General features: G+C 41.2%; 1 protein-coding gene across 17 annotated transcripts in view; it reads left to right on the plus strand.

Annotated features, from left to right (window-relative positions):
* Positions 1-26,130, plus strand: part of LOC116039680 (potassium voltage-gated channel subfamily KQT member 5-like) — a 181,489-nt gene that overhangs the window by 129,319 nt on the left and 26,040 nt on the right. For 6 of the 17 annotated variants that reach the window (XM_036000726.1, XM_036000733.1, XM_036000727.1 and 3 more), the window contains exons 2-9: positions 1,636-1,726; positions 3,435-3,491; positions 4,281-4,407; positions 10,561-10,736; positions 16,171-16,296; positions 21,205-21,315; positions 22,484-22,579; positions 24,864-24,958. In XM_036000726.1, coding sequence (XP_035856619.1) covers positions 1,636-1,726; positions 3,435-3,491; positions 4,281-4,407; positions 10,561-10,736; positions 16,171-16,296; positions 21,205-21,315; positions 22,484-22,579; positions 24,864-24,958 — 879 coding nt within the window. Of the gene's footprint in view, positions 1-1,635; positions 1,727-3,434; positions 3,492-4,280; positions 4,408-10,560; positions 10,737-16,170; positions 16,297-21,204; positions 21,316-22,483; positions 22,580-24,525; positions 24,615-24,863; positions 24,959-26,130 lie in introns of all 17 variants that reach the window. The other 11 variants (XM_036000729.1, XM_036000730.1, XM_036000736.1 and 8 more) reach the window with 3 other exon arrangements.

Raw genomic sequence — 26,130 nt, forward strand, 5'->3', positions numbered from 1 at the left:
CGGTGAAAGGCTGTGCGCTACCCATGGCCATACTCGGACTCCCCTATCTCCCCGCACTGCTGTTTTTTTTCCCAGGGTGTTAAATATATTAACAAGTTTCCCAAATGAACATTAATGTTGTCAACACACCAATAACGTACTTCTGTTCTTCACAATAAAATGGCCTGCTTGTACAAGTCCAAATGATGCAGTTAAAGCTTCTTGATTTCCACTTTATACAAAGGTATACCGCCACCTGAGAGTCGCCCAAGCCTTCCTACTGCTTTCTCTGATCAGTCACTTTTACATACTAATTAGACATGTAAATGTCTATGTACATATATGAAAATTCGCATGGAGATGCTTAGATGTGTGTAAATTACTTCTATTTGCACTTTTGGGGGAGATCGACCAGGAAAAGCAATGTGAAAAGACCGAAAACTGCGTCAGAGCGGATGTGTCCGGATATGACCGATAGCCGTGAATGGTGTCCGAAACAAGGACACAGTTAACGTTACTAAAACGTGTTTTTTTCAGTGAAATTCTTGGGGGCACCACATAGTGCATACATCTACACTCAGAATTCACACAGTCCCGGGGCGGCCTCTAGCTCAGATAGCTGTTGGATCTCTGTGATGAACTGAAAATGTACAGACAAAGTTCTAATACATGACTGGTTGAGGTACCACCCAGACAGCTCATTATTTTTAATTAGCTCCACCTTTCCTGTCCCTTTACCACTGGCTTTGCACATAATGTTGTTGGTCTTTCGGTGACACACACCAGCCTATTGCAACACCATTTGCCTGAGAGGGAAATTCCCCCTTACTTTTTGAAATCACAAATTTAGGCGCATAAAGGTAAGAGCTTAGCGAAAGGTCTGCAGTTTGAATTATTAACGTGTAACTATACAGACATGAAGCAGGACATGACTGAGAAATATCAATGTGTGCTCTACTAAAGCCTCTCCATGAAAAGTACACACACAGCATGTCAACCGGTCTTTCTCCAGCAGGCTTAAGAGGAGATCTGAGATGATAGAACACAGATGTGCTCTTACTGTTTAGCATCAAGAGCCACCGTAACTCTAAACCCCAGGTTCCTATTTCAGACAACGACGTGTTTTTGGAAGATCTATGTGATGGAAAAAAAACATGTTATGGTTATGAAAATGGAAGGCTACGGTTTCCTGGCGGAGGGAGCGACAGTCAGAGTGTGGAAATGGTCAGATGTTGCTTGTTTTCCAATAGCCGCAGTTTCACTGCTTGTTATTTGCAAATTGTGTTACACAAACAAGCATGATTAACTTGATATCTCAGGAAATTGAATAATAGGCGGCCTCGTGGTTCACTGCGGAGAGGAAATAAGTTCTGTGATTGTGCTGCCAGGTTATTGGTGTTCTGCTCGGCCCTTCAGTGCCAGATTGGGTTCAAGAGTTTGTCACAGAGGAAAATACAGCCGACAATTCCACTTTCGTGGACATTTCTATGATCCACAGCACATTTGTGACCAGTGGAAATGATGTTTTGGAATTTGAGATTTGATCTGCCGATTAGCGTGGTGGTTTCAGAGGTCAGACCATTGATGTCATCTTGTTTGATTCCAATCGTATGTTGTATTTATGATTCTCTTTTGTTTTTCTGTTGTTCTGTTTAGGTTCATCTTGGTCTTCAGCTGCCTGGTCCTCTCTGTGTTCTCAACCATCCCGGATCATCAGGTCTTCTCCTCCTACTGCCTCCTCATTCTGGTACGAAACTTGACAACCATCAGCCACAAGCAGTCTTGTATAAAGTACTTGAAAGCAATACTTGAGTAAAAGTACAAGTATCTTACCAGAAAATGACTTTGGTAGAAATTAAAGTCACCTTTTAGAGCATTACTTGAGTAAAAAGTACAGAAATGTACTGTAATTCAGAATCAAAAGTAATTTTACGATATTAAATGTACTTAACTATTAGAAGTAAAAAAAAAAAACTTTTTTGATGAACTTTATTGTGGCTTCCTCATAGTGAAGCATAATATTCAGGGTTACCACACCTTCTTAAACATCAAATTCAAAGTCTGACATCAATAAAGAGAAAAACAGAAACAGAATTTGAATTTTTTGTTCACTCCAACATAAGAAAACATTTCCTGCAAGTAACGAGTAACGAAGAAGCTTAGGGGAAATGTAGAGGAGTAGAAGTATACATTATATTTATGATATATAGTGGAGTAAAAGTGAACATTTCCAGAAATATAAATAACTAAGTAAAGTACAGATACGTGAAAATTCTACTTAAGTACAGTAACAAAGTATTTGTACTTTGTTACATTACAGCACTGGCCACAAGGCATATTCTATCAACAAGTTCATGCTGTTTTCCTTTGTCATAAATTTTCCCCGTAGTTCTTATTTCCATACCTTTTCCCTTATTCCCTTACCCCCCTCAAACTAGAGCCTCGCCAATAAATGGGCTTGGCCGATATATCAGTAGCAAGAAATTGCAGTTCAGAAATCTATCTATCCATCTATCCATCCATCCATCCATCCATCCACAGTGGTGGAAAGTAACTAAGCAGGCTACATTTACTCAAATACTGTCTTAAGTACCATTTTTAATGGTTCAATTTTAGGGGACTTGCTTTACTTGAGTACTTCCATTGTATGATACACTTCTGCAAATAGAAATATTGTACTTTTTACTCTTTTAACTGCATTTATCTAATTACAAAACATTGTTGTCAAGTGTGCTTAAACCTTACATTTTTCATACAGTGTGCAGTTAACTGTTCAATTGTATTTTCAATAAAAAATATATTTGGTCTAACTGCTGTTTCTAAGCCTTCTCAACACTGCCATGAATAACATTGTGTTGGGTAAATACTAAATGTTTTACTTTTTGGGCCTAAAGTTAGTAAAATTTATCTGAAATGACTGAAATCAGCATGTAAATACCCACCATTTGTACGTTTCAATGGTAGACTAGACATGACATTTAATGAGATTTACTGTAATTAACACTAAAACTACAACAAACAAACAAACAAACAAACTATACAACAAAAAAAATCCCAAAATATACATGTTGACCAGAATGTATCTATTTTTTAAAGAGTTAACTGAAGGAGCCTGCACTACATTTTCTGGAAGCTCGTTCTATGCTTTTACTGCACAAAGTGTGAAGGTTTTTTTTCTCTCTTTTCAGAGCAACACTTTAGTGGGAATCATTTTATGAGTTCCCTTTTAAATCATACCTATTATTCCAAAAGTGGATGACTGGCCCGGCTATGATATCATATGTTCTGTGAACAAGCTTATCGACCTCAATTATGTCTCCTCTGTGTCTGCTGTATGCAAGTTGGTAATTGTAAACATTTTAACCTCACCTTATATGACCTCTCTTTCAGACCAAGAATTAGTTCAGTAGCTCTTCTGAACTTTCTTAATTGTTTTATATATTTTAATTTATAAGGACACCAGACTGAACTTGCAAATTCAAGATGAGATCTCACCAAGGATTTTTATAATGGTAAAAATATTTCCTTGCATACATTGAAAAAAAATGCCAGCATAGAGTTTGTTTTTATAATTCTTTTCTGAAATGTGCATGTGAAATTCAAGTGAACTATCAACCACTACACCTATATCCTTTTCCACTTCCACTTGCTAAATCACCAAATCTCCAACTGTATAATTAACTATTATCATTCGAATTCACAGTGTGTGAATGTTTACATTTATCTGGATTTCATTTTAGTAACCATCGGTCATACTAATTACTCATGCTACGGAGACCATCTTGAAGATGAGATATGTCAGTGTCCTTGTTAATTATCCTTAATATGGAAACTTTACGGAAACTTTACGTAAAGGAGTTACTAGTGGCAACAAGAGCAAAAATGCTTTTAAAAAAAACTCTTAGTATGACTCAACATATTTTTCAAAAGCCTATAACTGAAAGGGGAGGTCACTTTTTTAGGCGAGCTTTTACTGCACATGATTGCACCTGCTGCTACAATTTCAATTGAAAATTGCACTGCACTAATTGCATCACTGTTTTTATCTAATGGGAGCTGAATCAATGTGTGCACATTAACAGACGCATCAGATAAAATACTTTGTCAACCTGGCGTTCATTTTAACGAGAACAACATTGCGTTAATGATATGTATAAAAATACATGATAATGTAGGCCTATTTGTAATCCACACTGACAAGTAATGACTAACATATAATGCCTGGAAAATAACATTAGTATCTCCTTTAACCGTTACGAACACACTGCCAAAACAGCTATTGCTTCTGTCTTTTTGAACAGGAGTTTGTGATGATTGTGGTGTTTGGGATGGAGTACATCATCCGTATCTGGTCGGCGGGATGCTGCTGTCGCTACAGAGGATGGCAGGGACGACTTCGCTTTGCCAGGAAGCCTTTCTGCGTCATAGGTGAGTTATGATAAGGAGCACACCCTTTTGTTGAGTCTCTTTTGTGGAAACAGACACAGATAATTCCCCACCCCCCTAAAAAGCTAGCTTTTCCAGCAGGAGTACCATTTCCTCTCCTTTATTGTTTCACCTTTCGGTTGCCTTCCACTAGCCCTCTAGTGGACCTCAGTTGTGCTTTCTGTTAATGCCGTCTGATGATAGACATAAGCAGGGTTCCACAGCACGCTATTGGCCATAGTTTGCTCATGCCATTTACAGTTGTGGTCAGAGCTCATAAGAACAGAGAGCATTTACGTAATGAGGTTGCATTAGCCGACTTTTTATTCTTTCCACTGTTTAGACATGGATCTCTCGGCTCATTCTTGGAAATTAGGGTGCTCGAGGGAGGGAGGGAGGGAGGGAGAGCAGGGCATAGAGTTTATGCAGGGTGCCGTGTGCTCCCATCGTCACACTTTGTAGCGGGTGCTGTAGTTTGCCAGCGCTGTGCGAATAGGAGCATAACCAAAGGGCGAAAATAAAGTAATTGATAGAAAGGCTGGGAGAATGTGAAAGAGAGCATGAACAAATGAGAGAGATAATGGGATAACGTGAGAAAATGAAAGAGAAAATGACTTGAACTCAGAAGGCAATGGAGGAGATGCAGGTACACAGGACACTTTACAGATAGAGTAGGTCTAGACCACACTAGACCCCCCCCAAAAGCAAGCATTTGGTGCAACAGTGGCGAGGAAAAATGTCCTTATGATAATATAATAATAACTTTTATTTATATAGTGCCTTTCAAGAAACCCAAGAACATGTGTTTGTGGCTTTGACAGATACAAAAAATAAATTGTTTTTACAATTAACACTCAAAATGATGCAGTATTACCAATCACACACATTTGGTGTCTGAACTATACTGTTTTTATACAAACTTTTAAACGGGAGTATATGTTGTGTTAAAATCAAAAAAAGAATCATCTCAACGTAAAATTCTGATACAAAAACTATATAAATTCCTTCTTTTTTCTTAATTTTGTTTCTTGTTATAGGCAGCAAATGTACACGCATACATGTAGAATTTGCCCCTGGCCTTTCATATATTTGTTCATGACTTAAAGGCGAATGAACAGACGCAAACACAAGTTTAATTTTCTGTGTGTTTTCTTGGCTCTGGATTACTTTCTTACATCTAAGAAAACAACCCTGATGATTGTGTTTCAGCTTGGGCTTGGAGAATACACTATTTATTTTTTTAAGATTATTTTTTGGGCTTTTATTGACTGGACAGTTTAAATACAGGAAAGGGGAGAGAGAGGGGGGGGCGACATGCAACAACGGGCCGAGAGTAGGATTCGATCCAGCGGCCACTGCCAAGGACTCAGCCTACATGGGGCACATACTCTACTGGGTGAGCTAGAGGTCACCCCAGAATACACATTTTTATTGACAAACCTAGACGTTGGCATTTACCTGGCATGGAAGTTCTAATGCAATCACCCTAGATCTCGCACCCTGTTCATTTCAATGAAGAACGGAGCAAGACATGTTCGTATGAGGGGCCAGCACTTTGTCAGCGCTGTGGAGATAGGTCTGGCTACAGTGCCTCTCTATTCTGGGATAGGGGGAAACACTCTTTGGCTTGTTTGTATTTCTCTGCGCTAAGCCCCAAAAGCAGAAGGGAAGGGACATGCGCTGGGTGCTTTATCCCAGCACTGTACATCTTTTGAGCCAGAATATGAGCGCATTGACACTGATAGGGGTTCATAACAGTAAAGTGTTTGATAAAAGGCTGTATCAGTCTACATTTACATTGCTACGTTTTGGTTTAAAAAAGAATATCCTTTGCTATGTTTACACCTCGCATTTCCCCTGCTGTGGCGTTTCAGAGCCCCTAAACCGGAGACATTTGAAAACACTTTTTGGTTTGGAATCTGCGGGGTTGTGTTGCAGTCTCAACGGCCACAAACGGAGACCTTTGGCAACACCGACACTGACGCCAACGTTTTCACCACCTGATTGGGTGGTGCAACTAATGTTACTACTAAAATGTTGATGAGAAATGCGGTTTGGGCGTGTTTAAATGCAGATTAGTTCTTCTACTGGATCTAAAAACACTTGTTTTGCATGAAGATCGCTTTTGGCTCCAAACTCTGCTTAAAAACCAAAATGTAGCAATGTAAATGTAGCCTCATTTACAACTGTGGAATGCTGTAAGCCTGCTAGCCATGTTAGCTCCAGCAGTTTGCCACTACAACCCTACCCACCCTGTCTCCGGTCCTGCTTGTTTTTTTGCTACACCATTCTAAAACAATTTGCTCAGAAAAATACCATCTGACTGCAACTTCAAGAGCTACCTGACACCCTTTTTTAGCTTGAACATGCCCCCCTCGCAAATTTTAAAAATGAATTCAGAACCCTGACACATGCCTCAATTTCACCTCAGAATGCGATCGAAACACGAGGATTTAATGGAGGTTTGTTGGCCACATACGTCCTTCTGTCAATCACTTTCCTCACATTTTTCTCTCTACACCTTCAAAGGTAGTGAACCGAAGACTTTCATCTCCAGAGAGTCATTCATTTATTTTTCATGGTGTTGCTGCTGACTTTTCCCCCTTTTCCCTCTTCACACTATGGGTCAACTGGTTCATGGTTTATAAGAGAAGCCATTAGACACACTTTGGTCAGCATTTTCTCTCAAAAAACGGGTTCGTCAGAAGGACAGGAGATGAAGAGATGGTTCTAATATGAGGGAAAACCTCCTGCACAGAGGGAACTAGATAACACTACTCAAGAGTACAGTTTCACATGGCGCGTCATTGAAATGGAAGATCTGTTTGTGAGAGGAGCAAAGGGCTGTTATTTCTTGAGTCATAGGAGCTTGTTACTTTAGTTGTCTGTGTCATTTGTGGGTTTGGTTTTATTCATTTGATCAGTGTGGTTTCTGTGAGGACTTCCTCTGATCAGAGTCAGCCTGCAGGCTGTTCTCATGAACCATTTGTTCTAGCTACGGAAAGTAATGCACTGTATAAGAACGCTCTGGTCGGATGCGTGTGTCATAAAACACGGCTTTTATGAGGGGGAGTGGAGTTCGTGTCCCACGATAAACATAAGACTTTCACCCAGGAAACAGGTGTTTGTGTCCCGGGATTACTACTTAAAGGTATCGTAAGTGATGTTAATCCAATACACTTTTTGTCAAATTCAGTGAATATCTCCTCAAGGTCTATTTTCAGTGTGCGCTGAAAAAAATCCGGTGTTAATCCACCGCCCCAGCTGTATAAATGGAAAACAAACAGAAAGGAGCGCACGAGCCATAAAACACTATTCCAGCCAATCGGCATGGCGGCGACAGTTGATGGTGGGGGGGGGCAGCATGGGAATATGCCGGCCGGCCAGTAGTTATCTGATCGTAAATCTGGGGGGTGGAGCTTCTGAAGGGGGGGTTGTGTTTGTTTGGCAGTTGAGTTCAAACATTAACAATCTTTGCGCAGAATCACTTACTGCACCTTTCTGAAACCTGAAACCTGTAGAGCAGGGGTCTTCAACGTTTTTTATGCCAGGGACCCCTAAGCTGAAAGAGGGACCGAGTAGGGAACCCCTTCTGCATACAGTATACTGTATACAATTGGGCCGAATGGATGAAAATGAATGGAAATGTATACATTTCATACATCATGTTTTAAAGTGCTCATATTATGCTTTTTGGCTTTTTCCTTTATTGTGTTACATATGTTTTTTTTGTGATTGTTGCAGGCAAAAATCCTTGATTATGCGGCATGTTTTCTTAAAAGAACTTAAGAACTTGCAAAAATTGCGGGAACTTGCAAAAACGAAAGTGCGGCGTATTTGAAAAAATGCGGCCCCGTATAAATATGCGGACTTTGGCTGATTATGCATTGAATTATGCAATCGCATAATCGCGTTTTTCTGGAGGGACTGGTTTATAGGTTTACAAAGTGAAAAAGCCCAAAGTCCACCCCAAAGGGACTTACAATCTCCAACAGAAAACACTGTTCACAAACTGCTGTAGTCCAGCCTTTACTTCTGTGACGAACGTGCGTCACTTTGTAACACGTTATAATGCTCGCCTAGCTGCTATCGTGGCACGCCCTCATACTCTGCAACTGACAAGCTAGTAGTACGTACTGCGCATGTGCGACGCCCAACAAAGATTGTACAGAAGTAAGATGCCTCACTCTGTAGCTAAAACAGAGAGCTCAACACACAGGGTGAAAAGAGGAGCTGCAGCAATGTGCAGTACATCAAATATATGGTGTTTTCTGAAAATTAAACCACATAAACCTATTCTGGTAGAACCTCTAAATACAATTATGAACCTGAAAGTGAGCATAATATGAGCACTTTAATGTTAAACATACATGTGGAAAGCACAGAGAAAGCACAGTGAATCCTTAAGCTTAACTCTATGGCTACCATAGTGGCTACCTTACCTAGTAAGCATATATTCAATGTGTAAATTAAATGTTGTTTTCACAAATAGGCCAATTTATCTTTGCTTTTAATATTTTTAATTGAAATTAATGTAGATTTTCAGACATATTTAAAAAAAAAAATTAAAACTTTCAAAAAAAGATTTTTTTAAACATAATTTGGTGGCCCCCGCTGCACTAACTTTGAGGACCCCCTAGGTGTCATAGACCCCCTGTTGAAGATCTCTGCCGTAGAGGTTATAATCTCAGTGACATGCAGTGCAGTTCGATCTTCAAAGAACGGCGCTATAGCCTATCACTGTAAAACTTTTCACTGTAAATTTACAGTAATATACTGGCAGCAGCTTCGCCAGTAAGCTACTGTTCATTTACAGTAAGCATACTGTTTTAAAATGTACGTTTTTTTTCTGTAAATAGACATACAGTTTCTTACTGTATTATTTGAATTTACAGTAATGTACTGGCTGCAGTGTAATTCCTGCCTTTTCCTTTATTATAGTAAATACATGTAATCTGTAACATTCACAGAGAGTGCTATAATATTATTTTCTCCCAGAATGCATGATCCTGCATAACATTAACATTAAAACAGTAAGATACTGTGAGGATTGAGCTGTGAATTTACATCAAAGATTTCTTCCCCACTGTCCTGTTTGTGTCCATACAAATATCGATGTGGTTGCCGGGCGACTTATCCGAACATATAAGTGCATATAGGAAGAGTACACAATACATTGTTGTACTGTTGATGCCCATGGCGGATTATGTCAGCTCCAGGAATATGGCAGCTTTGTTGGGATAATTTACCACAGTGAGGGGTGAGAGGGAGGTGACCACAGTGAGTTGCTGTTATTGCAGCAACATGATAGACATCAAGCCAGTCCCACATATTCTGACCTCCAGGCTTGGATGAGCCATCCTGCCTGTCTGTTTAATGGGCCAGTTTCACATTGAGATCAATATTAGTATGATATACTTGCCTTTAGGTTGGACTTTTAAGCTATCGGGGGGAACACTTCTCTGCTCCTATGACAAGTCTTTTCGATTTATTTTTCTTCTCATGTGCGTAAGCGTGTGCATTGTATTTATAGAACTTTATCCCGGGGGGGAATCACTGTTGTTTCCCAGTAGTTGGGTGATACAAATGTTGCATTTGCATCACAGAGTCTTAAACCAATAATTTGAGTCCACGCTCAAATGTAATGAGCTCAGCTGGCCTGAATTACATGAGTGTTCATCGACAATGCAAGACATATAATGAAAATAAAAGATATAAACACAAAGATGACAAAAAGTTTTAAAATGCAAAATGCCGGATAAAAGCATAGGTATACAAAATAACACAGCAGAAGACATGTCCTAAAATATTATTTCCATTCAGTAAAATATACTAGGACATTTATAAAACTAAAATGTATGATGCCTGGATAGCTCACCTGGTAGAGCATGTGCCACATGTACAGAGGCTCAGTCCTCACCACAGCGGCTGTAGATTCAATTTCCCTTTCCCTTTGCTGCATGTCATTCCCCCTCTCTCTCTCTCCAGTTTCATGTCAAAGCTTTCCCATCAAATAAAGGCCTTCAATGCAAAAAAAAAAAAATCTTAAAAAAAAACGTAAATGTATGAACATGATGCCAGATAACACTGTATTTGGATTCCAGGGTTGAGTCATAACGAGTTGTCTCCTGTGTGTATTTCCTCTGTGCCCTCCAGACATCATAGTGCTAATTGCATCAGTGGCGGTGGTGTCGGCGGGGAGCCAGAGCAACATCTTTGCCACCTCTGTGCTGCGGAGCCTGCGCTTCCTGCAGATCCTACGCATGGTGCGAATGGACCGAAGAGGAGGCACCTGGAAGCTGCTGGGCTCTGTGGTCTATGCACACAGCAAGGTGGGCTGCTGCAGATCAATGGCCCATACACACTAGTTGTTGTTGTCGTTAGCTCTAGGACAAGATCCCTGGGAGCTGACAAGGATTCTTGCTGAAAATTGCTGCAACATAGCATCATGACTTTGTAAGCTCCAGTGTGAAATTGCTACACCACCGAGTTGCCACATACTGCTGTACTGCGGTGGAATGTAACTAAGTACATTTCTGCCCTACAAAGGCAAAAAGACCTTAACTCGCTAGAGTGTGGAACTTAGAAAAATGACTTTAAAGTTTTTTAGTTGTCCAGCCAAATTAATTATAGGTAGGACACTGGAAATCTGGCAATGAGATGTTTTAGTAATGAAATGTATCTACATAAAAAATCCTGAGCTCAAACTTGACTTTTTGACGTTTGACCTCTATTTTGAAGTTACTGTACTCTGCCTTTGTATTGTCTGCAAAAAGTGAGAAGTCACGCCAAGGCAAAAGGCAGTAACTTCCACATTATCAATATTTGGTTGCTGATCACCATTTACAATATCATTATATTAACACCTGTATAAAATCTAGTAATCATGGCATATATTTTTGATGATTTACAATTACTTATATAGCCATCTACTTATTGCTATCCTGTACCCTAACTCAATTTGAGCGTTCCAAAACAAAGTCAAAAGCGATAACTAGTGTTACGGTGTTCTGCCTTAGTTTCTCCTGGGCTTTTGGAAGTTACTAGCCTGACGTCGTCATACTCAGATTCTAGTCAGAATATGAGTCTGATACTGCTCCATTGGGCTGTGATTATGGGGCGTGTTTCAACCCAACCAGGAAAGAAAATACCTCTGCACTCAATTGGATAGACCTACAATCAATCAGAGCAACGGAGACAGACGTCACAGAAGCTGCAAGTTCACACTGCGGCCGCATTGTGAAGCCTGTCCCCCCGGTTACAGTTACTTGGAGGCAGCTCGCAGCACTGGCCGCGGTGGTGGCCTAGCTGTCATTCACCGACAGGACCTGGAGTTGTCCACCATCTCGCTGCCTGCAACATCTTCATGTGAATGTCTTGCATTTAAATGTAAGCCCCCCTTTCCCATGACTGTTCTCGTTATCTACCGCCCCCCTAAACCCAACTCTGCTTTTATCCCAGAAATGTCTGATCTCCTCACAACACTCTGTACTACCTCTGCCAATACCATAATCCTGGGAGATATGAATATTCATGTCGACACCCCATCATGTCATCCCGCTGCCGATTTCCTTCAGCTGCTAGACTCCCTCAACTTACAACAACATGTTGACGTCCCCACAGATTCCAAGGGACACACACTTTTTTTTCCCCACGATTTGGTTATCTCTAACTCCGCCCCCATCAGCAACCTACAGGTTTATGATCTTGTTGTTTCAGATCATAAGGTCGTGTCAATGGAGCTCCCCTTTCCTTCCCCCCACACCAAACCAAAGCGACAGATCCATTTCAGAAAGCTGAAAAACATCAATGCGGATGCCCTGGCCCTGGACCTTCAACTTCTCTCCTCCGGCTATACCGACTTCCATTCTGTTGCTGACTCTGTGGATTTCTACAACCAGTCCCTGAGCAGTCTTCTGGAGCTCCACGCCCCCTTAACATCCAGGTCAGTCTCATTCTCGCGCTCAGCCCCCTGGTACACTTGCGAGCTATTAAAGATGAAGGCAGCTGGGCGTGTCCTTGAGCAGCGGCTCAAGGCCTCTGGACTGAATGTTCACAAACAGGCATACAGGGAACACAGGAGGGCATATGCAGAAGCTCTGAGGGATGCACAGTCCAAGTTTTATTCCACCATCATCAACAACAGTCCCGGTAACTCCAAACAACTTTTTTCAACAATAAACCACCTTCTCAAACCCCCTTCACTCTCCCGCTCTGAGGCCACCAATGAGAAGTGCAACATGCACATCACTTTTTTCAAACAAAAAGTTAATAACATCCGCTCACACCTCTCTGCAAATGCTGTCCTCCCCCTAGCAACTGCCAACCCACCATTTGAGATTGGCCAGTCCCTCTGCTTTTTCTCCGATGCCACACAGGAAGAAGTGGAGAACATCATCAGAAAAATTAAGCCATCCACCTGTGCCTTGGACCCTTTCCCTTCAGCCCTGCTGAAGGCCAACATCTCGGCTGTCTCGCCTTTCATCACCAGGATCATAAATCAGTCCCTCATGGTCGGCCATGTCCCATCTGCGTTAAAAACTGCTGTCATCAGACCTCTACTGAAAAAACCCACTCTGTATCCAGAAGTTCTCTCCAACTACAGGCCCATTTCCAATCTTCCATTCCTATCAAAGGTCCTGGAAAAAACAGTTGCAGTACAACTTCATGATCACCTCAAACACAATAACCTGTTTGAAAAGTTTCAGTATGGTTTTCGCCCAGGCCATAGCACAGAAACAGCATTGGTCAGGGTTACCAACGACCTCCTGGTTCCCCATCTCTACTCATCCTCCTGGACCTAACAGCTGCATTTGATACAGTAGACCACAACATCCTCCTCCACCGCTTGCAAAACACCATTGGACTCTCAGAAAATGTTCACAACTGGTTCATTTCATACCTGCTGGCAGAACCGAGCAAGTCGCCCTGGGCAAAGCCAAATCACACATCCACAATGTCACCTGCGGTGTCTCTCAGGGCTCTGTGCTGGGCCCCACCCTTTTCTCCATCTACATGCTCCCCCTTGGCAAAGTAATTAGCAGACATGGTATATCATTCCACTGTTATGCTGATGACACACAGCTTTACCTCAGGACAACCCCCACTTTCTCTGCTCCCCTGCCAACATCCACACTGACTACCTGCCTGGAGGAGATAGAGGCGTGGATGAAGCTCAACTTTCTTCAGCTAAATAGTTCCAAAACAGAAGCCATCTTAGTTGGCACACCACATCAGCTCCACCTTTCCACCATCAACAGTATCACTTTCTCTGGCCAAAACATCTCCCTTTCCACATCTGTCACCAACTTGGGTGTTAAAATGGACCCTGAACTCACCTTTGACACCCACATCAAACACCTCTGTAAGACATCATTCTACCACCTTAAGAACATTGCCAAACTGCGTCCAACACTCACCCTGGCAGATGCAGAGAAGCTTGTCCATGCCTTTGTCTCCTCCAGGCTGGACTACTGTAATGCACTCCTCATTGGGATCTCTGGCAAAAGCATCCAGAGGTTACAATACATCCAGAACAGTGCTGCCAGGATCCTGATGAGGGTGCGCAAGCACGATCACATCACCCCCATCCTGAAATCTCTTCACTGGCTCCCTATCCCACTCAGAATAGAATATAAGGTCTCCCTCCTCACCCACCAGTGCCTTCATGGACATGCCCCCCTTTACCTACAGGAACTCCTCACCCGCCAGACCTCCTCACGCACCCTCCGGTCTGCATCCACAAACACCCTCCAAGCCCCCTGAACCAAGCTCTGCAGCATGGGTGATAGGGCCTTTTCATCTGCTGCTCCGAGGCTGTGGAACACCCTCCCTGAAAACCTAAGGGCCCCACAATCTACAGATGTTTTTAAACGAAACCTCAAAACATATCTTTTCAAGAAAGCTTTTTACTAAATGGATTTTATAGGTTTTCCTCTTAACTATTTTTAATAACCTTGATATTTATATTTTTTATTAAATTGCATTATTTATGCTCTGTAGCACTTTGAGATTGCTGAAATGTAAAGTGCAATACAAATAAAATGTATTATTATTATTATTAAGTCAAAGGTAGGCTTCGACAGAGCAAAGGCAGAGGCGGCAGTTTTCGTGTCGTCCGGACGGGTGTGGCAATGTGTATGCATACGTGATCGCAGTACTCTGTTCCTCTTTTAAAATGAATGCGCTGTCGATATCTTGTATAACAGACGCGATGGCGGAATCTACACATCTCAATTCTCCAGCGGCAGCCATCTTTGTTGTAAGCAAATTCAACCCAAGCACTCTTTGGTGACGTGGTTGATTACGTTACTGTTGATCATCTGTCCATCATCGTATAAAGCCCGCCCTGACAATTTGATTGGTCCAAACAGCTCTGGTTCAAGCATAGTTGCTCCACAACGGATCAAGTCCAGACCGAACTTCCCGACCTCAAATGTTGTGGGCAGGGCTAAGTTCGACTGGCATCCAGGCTAGGAAGTTACTGTTAACACAACCCTTTATTTTCTCGAAACAACAACAAAATTGACTCAAGATACTCATCCACATGATGAAGGATGTCTTAAGTGTCCCAAAAATATCATTAGCTCGAAAGTTACTGCCTTTTGCCTTTGCAGGGCAGATTTACTCAAGTACTATTATTAAGTACAAATTTGAAGTACTCGTGTCACACGGTAGTGTGAGGTCCTGTTTTACCAGCAAAAAAAGTGTACTTTTACTGAAGTAAAGAATCTAAATACTTCTTCAACTACTGCTGCTGTAGATATTGGTTGTAGTAAGTTTACATGCAGAGTACTAATTTAAATCAAAGATGAGAACATGAGTATTGTCATGAAATTAGAGTAAGCATAACCAGTTCAAAGTGTAATTACCAAATGTTATATGATTTAATATAGAAAGGTAATAAAAAGTGTTTTGGAATTTGAAGTATTAGACTCAGTGGTGGTATTGAAAGATTTAGAGCTTTTACTCTCTGGCCTACTCTTTTTTTTTGCCATTTCTTGCCTTTCTTTCCTTAACTCACTCTCCTCTCATTGTCCTCCGCCTCGATCAACCCACACAGATCCATCAACTTCTTTTCACTGCTTAGATCAGTATTACCACGCAGAAGCCAGGACAGGTCATTGTCACTGACATAGTTCTTCTTTGCTTGTAGCAAAGCTGCACATTCAAACTGAATAGCCAACATCACATTGAAAGGGCCACATAATGTAAGACTGTGATGCAGCGATGTGTTTTGTAAGTTTTTTTTGTGCCACTGTAGATGATTTATGGAAGTTTCTGGCCATTGCTTCTAGTGAAAAAAATTACCCAAAAACAACCAATTATGCAGCCGGTTGTTTTGACATATCTTTCTCTCACATTTTTTCCTGTCCTCCAATCAATGTCGGTGAACGGAATTTAATTTGTGGGGTACATACAGTTTTCAAAAGGGGGCCTTCCTTCCATTGATTATTATTGTTCATAAATAAGTGTTTTGGCATTGCTGGCGGAGTGGCACTATACCCCGCTTTCTGCACAAATCACACCCTGCCTGTGTGTTACAAAATAATCTGCAATCACTGATGCACAGATAATACAATAAAGGGTCATAACCTGTATGTTTATCACCTGGTCATTGTATTAAGTAGAATGTTTTGTCCTCAAAGATCATAGAAAAGTCGATTTAGGTCGATCAGCTGTTCATATGCCAAAGTGATGGTACTTTAACAATATTCTCTTTTTTCCATGATTACTCTGAAAATCTGTTTTGACCTCTGTCTGCAGGAGCTGGTAACCGCCTGGTACATCGGCTTCTTGGTTCTCATCTTCTCTTCGTTCCTCGTCTACCTCGTGGAGACCAAGTCCAACGATGAGTTTGCTACCTACGCTGATGCGTTGTGGTGGGGCACGGTGAGTCTGGAGGAAGATCTGTAGCTCTGCTTGCCAGGATTCATTAAGAACTCCTAATGGAAAGTAGGGCTGCACGACATGAGGAAAATATACAATACGTGATCATGTTTTAAATATCGCGATAATGATATTACTTGCGATAAATAAACATATTAAAGTGTTCTCAGTTCTGCTGCTTTCAGTACAACAAAGCTTGTTGAATTTAAAGGTCCAGTGTGTAACTTGTTTAGTTGTTCATTATCAAAATCAGTGTTGCCCGTTCACAAACTTGTCCTTTTTCATGAATATTTACCACCATCAATTCCAAGTATTCCTATTGGCTTGACATTTTATATTTGCATTCGAATGAACTGGGGTAGACGCTCCATATTCATGCGCCATCTTGAAATACATTAGCCGGTAAGCGACATACAGGACATACTGCTCCGCCTTTCGTGTTTTCGCTGTCACATGATAAACTCACAGGTGCTGCTAGTGCTGCTAATGGGTATTGTCGCTTGCCGGCCCCGGCAAGTTTGAAGAAGGAAACATGGAGGACCACACGTATTCAAAATCCAAATTTCAGGAACAGGAGTCTTCTTCTTCGCCCAGGAAAAGAAAAATATATTGAAAAGAGCAAGAGACCGGCTTTTTGAAGCGTGAAGGCTACCGTAGCTGTAATACGTACTTTGAACTGCGTGGTGCGAGAGAGTTGATTGCGATATATGATCTCAACGCTAGATGGGAGAAATTCCTACACATTGGACCTTTAAAACAAATGAAAGGAAATAATTTCCAACATTCTTTTGTTGAACAAATTGAACATATAATTGAATATAAAATCCACCACTAAAAAAAGAATGACATTTACATTATAAAGTGCAGTTTTCTACCGATATTTTCTTTCAATTAACACAAAAAATCGCGGAGTGTCTTTTGCGACTTGTCGCAGCCTTTCGCAATGCGTTTATTGCGCCAGTTGATATCGCGATGACGATTAAAAAAACGATATGTTGTGCATCCCTAATGGTAATGAATATTTTAGTAACTGCCTGACACGTTTTCATTCCACCTCCAATATATGTAGCTATCTGTTAGATGTCTTGAATTGATTTCTTTTCACAGCCACAGTATGGTTTCCTGGGCAACAGGAGATCTCAAAGTTACTCGTAACAACTCAGCACTGTTACCTCTTCACAGAAATTGGTCCTGCATTGGACAATATTTTTCTCCTGTTCGGTCTGTCATTGCCTCTGAGCATTGACAGCTCCTCCATAAACATTAGCCCTGCATGGCTCCATTAAACACCATTTTCATACTGCCTCCAAAAATCATAATAATACCAAATGGCTGCAGCCGCCTTTGTCATGCAAGGCAATCAGAGTCTGAATGAAAGATAATCCAGACTGATCAGTCTGCCAAAACAGCTAGATAGATGGATATATGTGTAGATAGATAGACAGATAAAGAGTACTGAAGGCAAGCAAGGAGTTTTGCAAGCAGTACCTCCTGCTGAACATGTGAATAGCTCTTTTCAAATGTGCTAAGGACCATCACTGCATATCATTATCAGAATTATCTCTGTTTCTTCCTTTATTATAACATAATTCGCTGGCTCCTTCTTTTATCAAGACATTGTAATCTTCTCTTTGGTTCAATGCAGTCAGTCAAAGGTGTAAGGTGTTAAAATGGCCTCTCATTGTGTCTTCGCAGATCATCCGTATAGATTCAAGTAGGTCTTCACACATGAAGAAAGATAAGAACCCACATACTGTGCTTAAAAAACCTTGTTTTTTAGGCAGAATAAACATTTGAGCCACAGGCTTTCATAATTTTTCTTAGAAACAAGGCCATACAGACTCACTCCTATAAAGCCTCCACACAGGTCCGATCTCTTACACTGCACTGCCTGAAGGCATTATTTTAAAGTATGCCTCTATGTGGCACTCAAGCAGTATGCAAAAGGAAAAACATGCAAATATAATACAGTTATGCACACCAAAAGACAAAAATAATGAAGGCAAATACTGAACATATGAGGTTAGTTAGACTAATCCTAAATCATTTGTGTAATTAAAAAAAACCTGACACATCAAGTTCAACATTTTCATTCAAGTCTGCCACAGGTGAATCCAAATGAACCCTCTTAATGTTAAGTTAATGTTAAATTAAATAAATGTTTCAGAAACCTCTGCCAGCAGCTCAATTCAATTTTGTTTTCGCTGCACAAAAAAGTAAAAACACTTTCTGATAAGGTGCCCTTATAAGGGTTAATAGGTTATGGCTTTCCAATGTTAATAATAAATAATTTGCTAAAACTTTATAGATACTTTGTCATTAATGACAACTTTTTGTGAAAAAATCCTTCAAATACATGTGTCTGAGTAAATGTTAATAGATTGTTAAACTAAATTCATTAGGGAGCTAAAGAGAAGGATAAAGCAAGTGTCCTGCTGCACGGGGAGAAACACAGTCACGTCTAGGGAATGGCAGGCTTGGACCCAAATGTGCAGAGTGTGGAGGAGAGGAGGCAGCAGGTAGATTTTAAAGGTTTAATAAACAAAACAGCTTACAAACAAAAGGTGTCCTAAAGCAGGCAGGAAGAAACTAGCAACCGAGATCCAAACAAAAAACTAACAACCTGGAGACACTGATAACTAAGAGACGCACAAACCACAAAGAAGCAACTCGTGGGAGGAAATGCTGAGAATGACGCAGGGAGTAAAGACAGTGATTACGTTTGCATGCACATAATATTCCGGTTTTTGCCCTTATTCCAAAAAAGACGATATTCCGACTAAACTGTTTACATCGCTAATGACAGTGAATATTCCACTAATATTCCCGTGTACGTGCAGCCATGCAAAAAGTTTACCAGCAGTGGTGGACTTGTTGGAGCGTGCGGACACAGCGCCCCTCTTTCATTCCTTCATCCAGCTTCTTGAAAAGGTCGGCCTAGCAATGTTTGTGCATATCCAAAAACCTGTTGGTATCCATGGTATCATGTTTAAAAGTAGCTGTGTTTCTCCTTCTTATCGGGTCTGCAGCCTTGCAAACTGTTGGTTGGTTTGTGTACAGCAACCACAGCAACACACAGAGCTGACCATAACCCGTAAACAGGCAAAAGGCCGTAAACTGGGCGTAAAAACCCCGATTAAGACACGTATTCTGAATGCGCTGTATACATGTCCAAATAATGCCTCTAACACCTGAATAATACCGGCATATCCCATATGTCTTAATCTGAAATTGCTATATTCGGAAAAAGGCCTTATTCGGAATATCCAACCGGAATATGCAGTTTACATGACCTGTATCAAATTCGGAATATTGTCATATTCTGAATAATAGTGGAATATTATGTGCATGTAAACGTAGTCACTCACAAGAGACAAAGAAAGAACAGAGACTAAATACACAAGGTAACGAGGGTAGGAACGAGGGACAGGTGACATAAGGGCTGAAGAACAGGTGGAACACATCAGGGCAGGGCAGACAATAGCTGTGTTCGAAACATTTCCCTCATTCACTCTAAAGGTCTGATCGGGCCGAATTTTTCCGTCCGAACCCGGCCCGAGCCCGACAGAGCCGTGACCGAACCCGGCCCGAGCCCGACAGGCATTAAGATATTTATGTCCGAGCCTGGCCCGAGCCCGACACAGTTAAAATCTCGTTTTTTTTTCTCATACTAATGACACATGTACGTTTGTTTGTGTGGAAAGCCCGCTTTTATTAAGCAACTGTAGGAAGGCATTCGGAAATGTCAACAGACGAGCACATCAGCGCACACGGGGCAACAAGCAGACGTTAATAATCTGTCTAATTTAAAATGTTCAATGTGTTAACCTTTCCTGATTGCTTCGATTCCGACCGTGATCAGAAAATCAGGGGAGACTCGTTACCTCCAGGGCCGACGTTATATAACGTCGGGGTTAAAATCCCGTTTCTGGTGAGCAGATGAATGAACTTGGCTTTCAGTCTGGGGTTTATCTCGGACACCGCACACACTGTGTACAAAACTTAAACTTATTCCCCCAACTCTGCTCCGGTCGCATCTACACGTCTGCTTCCTCTTTCTCTATCTCTCTTCTGCCCACTTTACACACGAAATGAGCTCTCTTAAAGGAGCCGCAGCACAATTTTACAACAAATGCCTTATCACGCTGATGTGACCGAGCCCGACCCGAACCCGACCATAATTTCTAAATATCTGTCCGAACCCGGCCCGTCGGGTACCATCGGGACCTGTCGGACTCGGGTCGGGTATCCATGCCTTAATTCACTCACACACTATTCCCTATAGTGTTTATTAAATAGTGAACTATATAAGGAACGTCCAAACGAGATTTCGGACACTCACTGAAAACACGTTGCGTGACTTGCGTCAGGAGATGTGCCTATTATTTGTGCGACGGAGGCGGGCGCGCCCAGCATCATGTAAACAAACAACAACAAACAAAATACATCTAATAAAATAACACAACCATGAAACAAACAGGGAAACAACAAAAACAGGGAATGAATAAACACAAGAAAACAGTAAAAACTACAACTGAAAACCCCAACCGTGACAAACACAAGCAAAGGGTATTTTTCACAGCCTGAACACCCAAAAGCAGTTCTTATTAATGGCTTTTAACTGATGTGTACAACACTGATAAACAATGTATTAAATGTGAATTAGTTTCAGTTTATAAAGGGTGTCTAATTAGAAAACGCTTCCAAAAGCAACATATCTTTCAAGAAACAACCTCCTTCAGCTGTTTAATGGTAGCTTGTTTTTATCAAAGAAATAGTTTCTGAGCTTGCATTATATTGGTGTCATATCTATTTTGTTTTTCCAGATGATTTTCTTTCATCTGTATACATTGCCGGAGCCTCATTATGGGCATCATTCAGAACCTGATAATAAGTCATTTGTTTTCATAGATCACCCTGACAACCATTGGTTATGGGGACAAGACGCCAAAGACGTGGACGGGACGGATGCTGTCCGCAGGGTTTGCCCTCTTGGGCATCTCCTTCTTTGCCTTGCCAGCTGTAAGTCAGTATTCTTATATTGAATCCGTTCTTTTAATCTTTGAAGATTACCTGAATGGAATATTTACTTTAAAGCTATCGTGCACAGCCATTTTTGTATTAATGGACATCCGTTACATTTAAGCCAGTTGATACAAAGCTAATTAAGCCTATGAGCTAAACAAAACTCTCTGTTTTTTCTTAGTATGGCTATGTTGACTGGTGCCGGCAGGATTCTATTTCAAAGTACGCACAAAAACCGCCCGCCCTCTGAAACGGTTTACTGCGCCGGAAATCAGCTGTTCTTATAATTTTTAATGTTTATGAGAGTGTGCTCCTAGCGTACTTTTATCATATCATAATGACCAGATCATGAAAACATTTTACTAAAGCATTTTGTAAGAGAAAGAGAGAGGTGGATGCGCTCAGAGCAGACAGCTGTCATCAGCTGAGTCATAAAAATGAACATTCTGATTAATAGTGGATGGGTTGTTGGTGAAATATTGTAATGATCCAATTATTACTGTGAACACAGCAGAGAGCAGAACAGAGCTGCTGTCAGCTGCTGCTGCTGTGCGCATTCACGCATAATTATCATTAGATGCGTTGCGTGTCTCACAGAAAAAAATACAGGATAAGGGCTGCCAGCGCCACTGGCTATGTTTACTAAATGGTGTGAAGATAATTACCTCTTCTTAAGAGTCCGTCATGTTTTTTTAATCCATGGTCCTTGGCTACTAGCAACTGCGTTCACGGAAGGCTTGTATTATGTCGATGCTCCGACAGTTTTGTTGGCATTACTTATTATTCCTGATGGGGGAGAGAGGAACTACGCACTATAGCTTTAAGGAAATAAAATGTTATTGATGGAAATTCAGATAAGTATACATTTACTTTTCCTTACCTCCTTAGACGGCTTTTGGAGGCTGTCCTCCCGCCAAAAAACCCTGCCATAGGTTGTTTATTTGTTCATATATAGACATATATAGCTTCATATCATACATATATATATACACATATGTACAAACATACTGTTTCCCAATTGACCCTGCAGACACAATGGACGTTCTCATACCTGTTGTAGTTTCTCTGTTGTAGTTTCTCTGTTATTTCTGTTGTAATTTCTCAGCAGCGCAATTATACTTGAGTACACATGCATCCAGTATTTCATCCTATTAATATCATACAGGGTATTTTGGGCTCAGGCTTTGCCCTGAAGGTCCAGGAGCAGCACAGACAGAAGCACTTTGAGAAAAGGAGAAACCCAGCCGCCTACCTCATCCAGGTAAAGCAGACAGCCTGCTGTCTTACTGTTTCTCTGACACACATCAATTGTTTTTTGGGTTGGAAATAAAAAAAAAAACTGTTATAATTGTTGCTGTTATTCAAAACAATACACCACAGCAACTAAGTAAACTGAATGACTGCACATTATAAAATGTGTTTAAATGATTTTACCATTCTCCAGTTTCCCTCTTACCTCCGTGGACTCTCTGAAACCCTGAAACTACCCAATAAAAAGCACATAGCATGTAGCTTCACTCTGTCCGGCCCTGTGCCCCTTCATCCTCACTTTGCAGTAAACTCTCTAATCTCTGGGACTCTAGACTCTCCTGTGTTTAAACCCATAGACTGTAAAAATAATGGATGAAGCTTCTGGGACTGAAAAGTGAAGTAAAGTACCTTAACTCCACTGGTTGCAAAAAAGAAGTCTGTTTCTATAGAAGTCTATGAGAAAATGGCTTCTTGCTTAATTATTTACCTCAGTCAACATTTTCATAATGGGTTTATGGTCTTAATCGCTAGTTTCAAGTCTTCTTCAATACGGCACGATGTTCATTTAGTAAATTTTGGTCCCATTTATTTTAAAAATTGACAATAAAGCAGGGGATGCTTTAGGGGCGTGGCTACACGCTGACCTGTCAATCAGGACAGAGGCTTAGCAATGCTAACCATGACACTGTGTTTTAATCAGGACAGATGGTGCATTCTATTTGTACTCGGGAGTCGGAATTTTCGAGTTATAAGTCAGAAACAAGCCCTCTGAAGTCGGATTTCCGAGTTGGGAAGTCGGAGCACCTCACAGTACCCCGAGCAAGCCGACCTCAAAATCCAACATGGCTGCATCAACAGTAGTGAAAGCTGTAGTAATATACAATTTATATCTGTCTTATTTGTGTATCATTACATCAGTTTTAAACACAGTTCTGTCCAAAGTTCTATCTGTGGATATTTGCGACGCTGTTTGTATGCATAAAAAACAGCATAATACGTTGTCATCAACTGGTATTGCTAACAATGGCTAATCTGGATAGAGCAAACTCCACAGTGAAATCCGACTTGTTTTAATGGAACGCGGTTAACTCGGGTATGACGTTATTCCCAGCTCTGGCTTCAAAGGCAAATGAAATGCACTAAGAGGCATAGCAATGCTAACCATGGCACTGTGGACATTAAAATAGCCGTAAACTTGTTTTTGGGTGTTGTCCATGTTTTTGTCTTAAACTTTGACCCTCTCACTGTGTGTTTTCACTTCATTAAAGTTGATTGGAACATTTGATCGCCTAAAAATGTCTTGTTTAGCATTATGCAAACCAAACTAGCTAGCTATGGCTAGCTGATAACTTATGGGAAAGTTTGTCGATCTTCTGTAGTGCTGTACATGCAGATGAATGGTGGCAATACCTGGAGGTCAGCGCTTACCCGTCGGTAAATCTGCACTGGATGACTCACTTCAGAAGGGTTGAAAATCAGCAACTTTCCCTCTTTAGCGTTTACCACAGCGCCATTGCAACCATAAACAACACTGGCTTGGTCGCGTCATCCTCCCCAGCTCCACCCTCTCGTCAAAAATCGCTACTAAACGCTAATCGTCACGGGTGCTACGTCCACCATTTTTACAGTCTATAGTTTAAGCCCAGAAACACCATTTGGGCAAACCCATTCTTGCCATCCCCCTCTTGTCTGCTTCACACATTTCCTTCTCTTCCAGCCTGATCTTCACACACACCTTTTGTTTGACCCTGACTTTTATCGGCGCTGACCTCACGTTGTCCTCCTCATATATTTTTCTGTACACTTCCTTCTCGTTCTTTGCTCTCTCACCCTCCTTCCTCCCACATGCTTCTCCATTTCTCCCCACCCCAATTCCCCCCCCCCCCTCCTTTCCTGACTTCCACCTCCTCTTGTCTATTCCTTCTCTTCACCCTGTCCGTCCCAATGTTGTACCAGGCTGCGTGGCGTTATTACTCCACCGACAGCACCAAGCCCTACCTGGACGCCACTTGGCGGCACTATGAGAGCCTCCTGCCTTCCCACAGGCATGTATCCATGCCTGACCTCCGCCCAGCCACAGACGTGACATACCTGTTGTTTGGTTTTCACTAATCAGCTATTTCATTTTTTTTCTTTTCTATTCTCCTCATCCTCTTCTTCCTCTTCCTTCTGACTCCCTCCTCTGCCTTGTTTTTGTTGTATTTACTTCTTTTTTTTATCCTTCCCATTTATCTTTTTTTTTTTTTTTTTTCTTTGTACCTTTTTCTTCCTGGTTTTGTGTATTCTGCATGCAGTGTGTTTGGCGTAGTTATGCGGCTGATGAGAACTCGGTTTCCATTGCTACCTGGAAGCCTCACTTGAAGGCGTTGCATACCTGCAGCCCTACAAAGTAGGTACAACTATGGCAGCTGGTGTCTGTATTTGGTGTCTGTGCCACTCAAGCCATTCATTCTGTATAGCTGTGGATATATCTTTTTAAAATGATTCAGATTTTCACTTTTTTTGTGCTCAGTCTTATTGCTTAACATATCCGTGTTGCTCTCTCTATTGAACATATATATGCATTGATTTTAAATTTTATTTTTCTCATGAGAAATTGGTTCACATCCATCAAAAAGACTGATCCTTTCCAGGCTCCATTACTGGTTGAATATAGCTTGCGTGAATTAATAGAACGCCGACTTCTAGGAAATCTCTTAACAACCTTTAATTTTTTGTTGCTATTATATAAATGACATTTTGTCCCTTCACCGAACTCGCACTAAGTCAGGCTCTCTGTATTTAACTAAAGTCATTTGAGTGCTCAATGGGCCAGTGACTTTCACTGATGTTACTTTGAGGGTCTGAGGCAGCAATTTCAGCATTATCTCAGTATCTATTTATGATGGCAATTGTGGCCTCAATGAGCCAATTAAGCTTTTTTGAATTTGCAGCACTTCAGTCTCTTTAAATTGGGTGGCCACTAAGCACTAATGCCCTGACTAATCTAGAGGTACAGTGCATATACGTAAGTCTGTCAGTGACTTTGGTAGCTGACTTATCTAAAATACGTGCATACACACAGACACAGTATATATCAATATAGACGGGTCTTCAACTTACAAGTCGAGTATGTGCATGCAGCATGGGGGTAGACAACATATTGCCACGATGTCATGATAGCGTAAGGTTATTTACACTATTTAGCGATACAGCAACTTGCTGGAAAACAGTGAAATTATGTTTCTGGTTTCTCTCATCCTCACATTTCCAAAACTTATTGATTCACATCTGTCAGCTCTAGCTAGCTAACATGTCACACATGGGCTCTGGGTTGTTTGAATTTCTTTAAACCATTCACAATGGTTTTGGGCAGCGCTAAGCTCCAGTCGCAGTGACGGTGGCTCTGCAGAATAGTCTCTGGGAGGAACTTGTTCTGGTGGAACATTTGCACGTAGGGAGGCCAGCTCTGGAAAGGCTAATTCCCCACAAAAGAAAACGCCACATACAATTTTAAATTAAGTTAACTGTTCACACTACAGTAACGTGAACTATTTAAATTAGCTGGATACATGGTTAAAC

Source organism: Sander lucioperca, chromosome 4 (assembly GCF_008315115.2).
Source record: "Sander lucioperca isolate FBNREF2018 chromosome 4, SLUC_FBN_1.2, whole genome shotgun sequence".
Lineage (NCBI taxonomy): Eukaryota > Metazoa > Chordata > Actinopteri > Perciformes > Percidae > Sander > Sander lucioperca.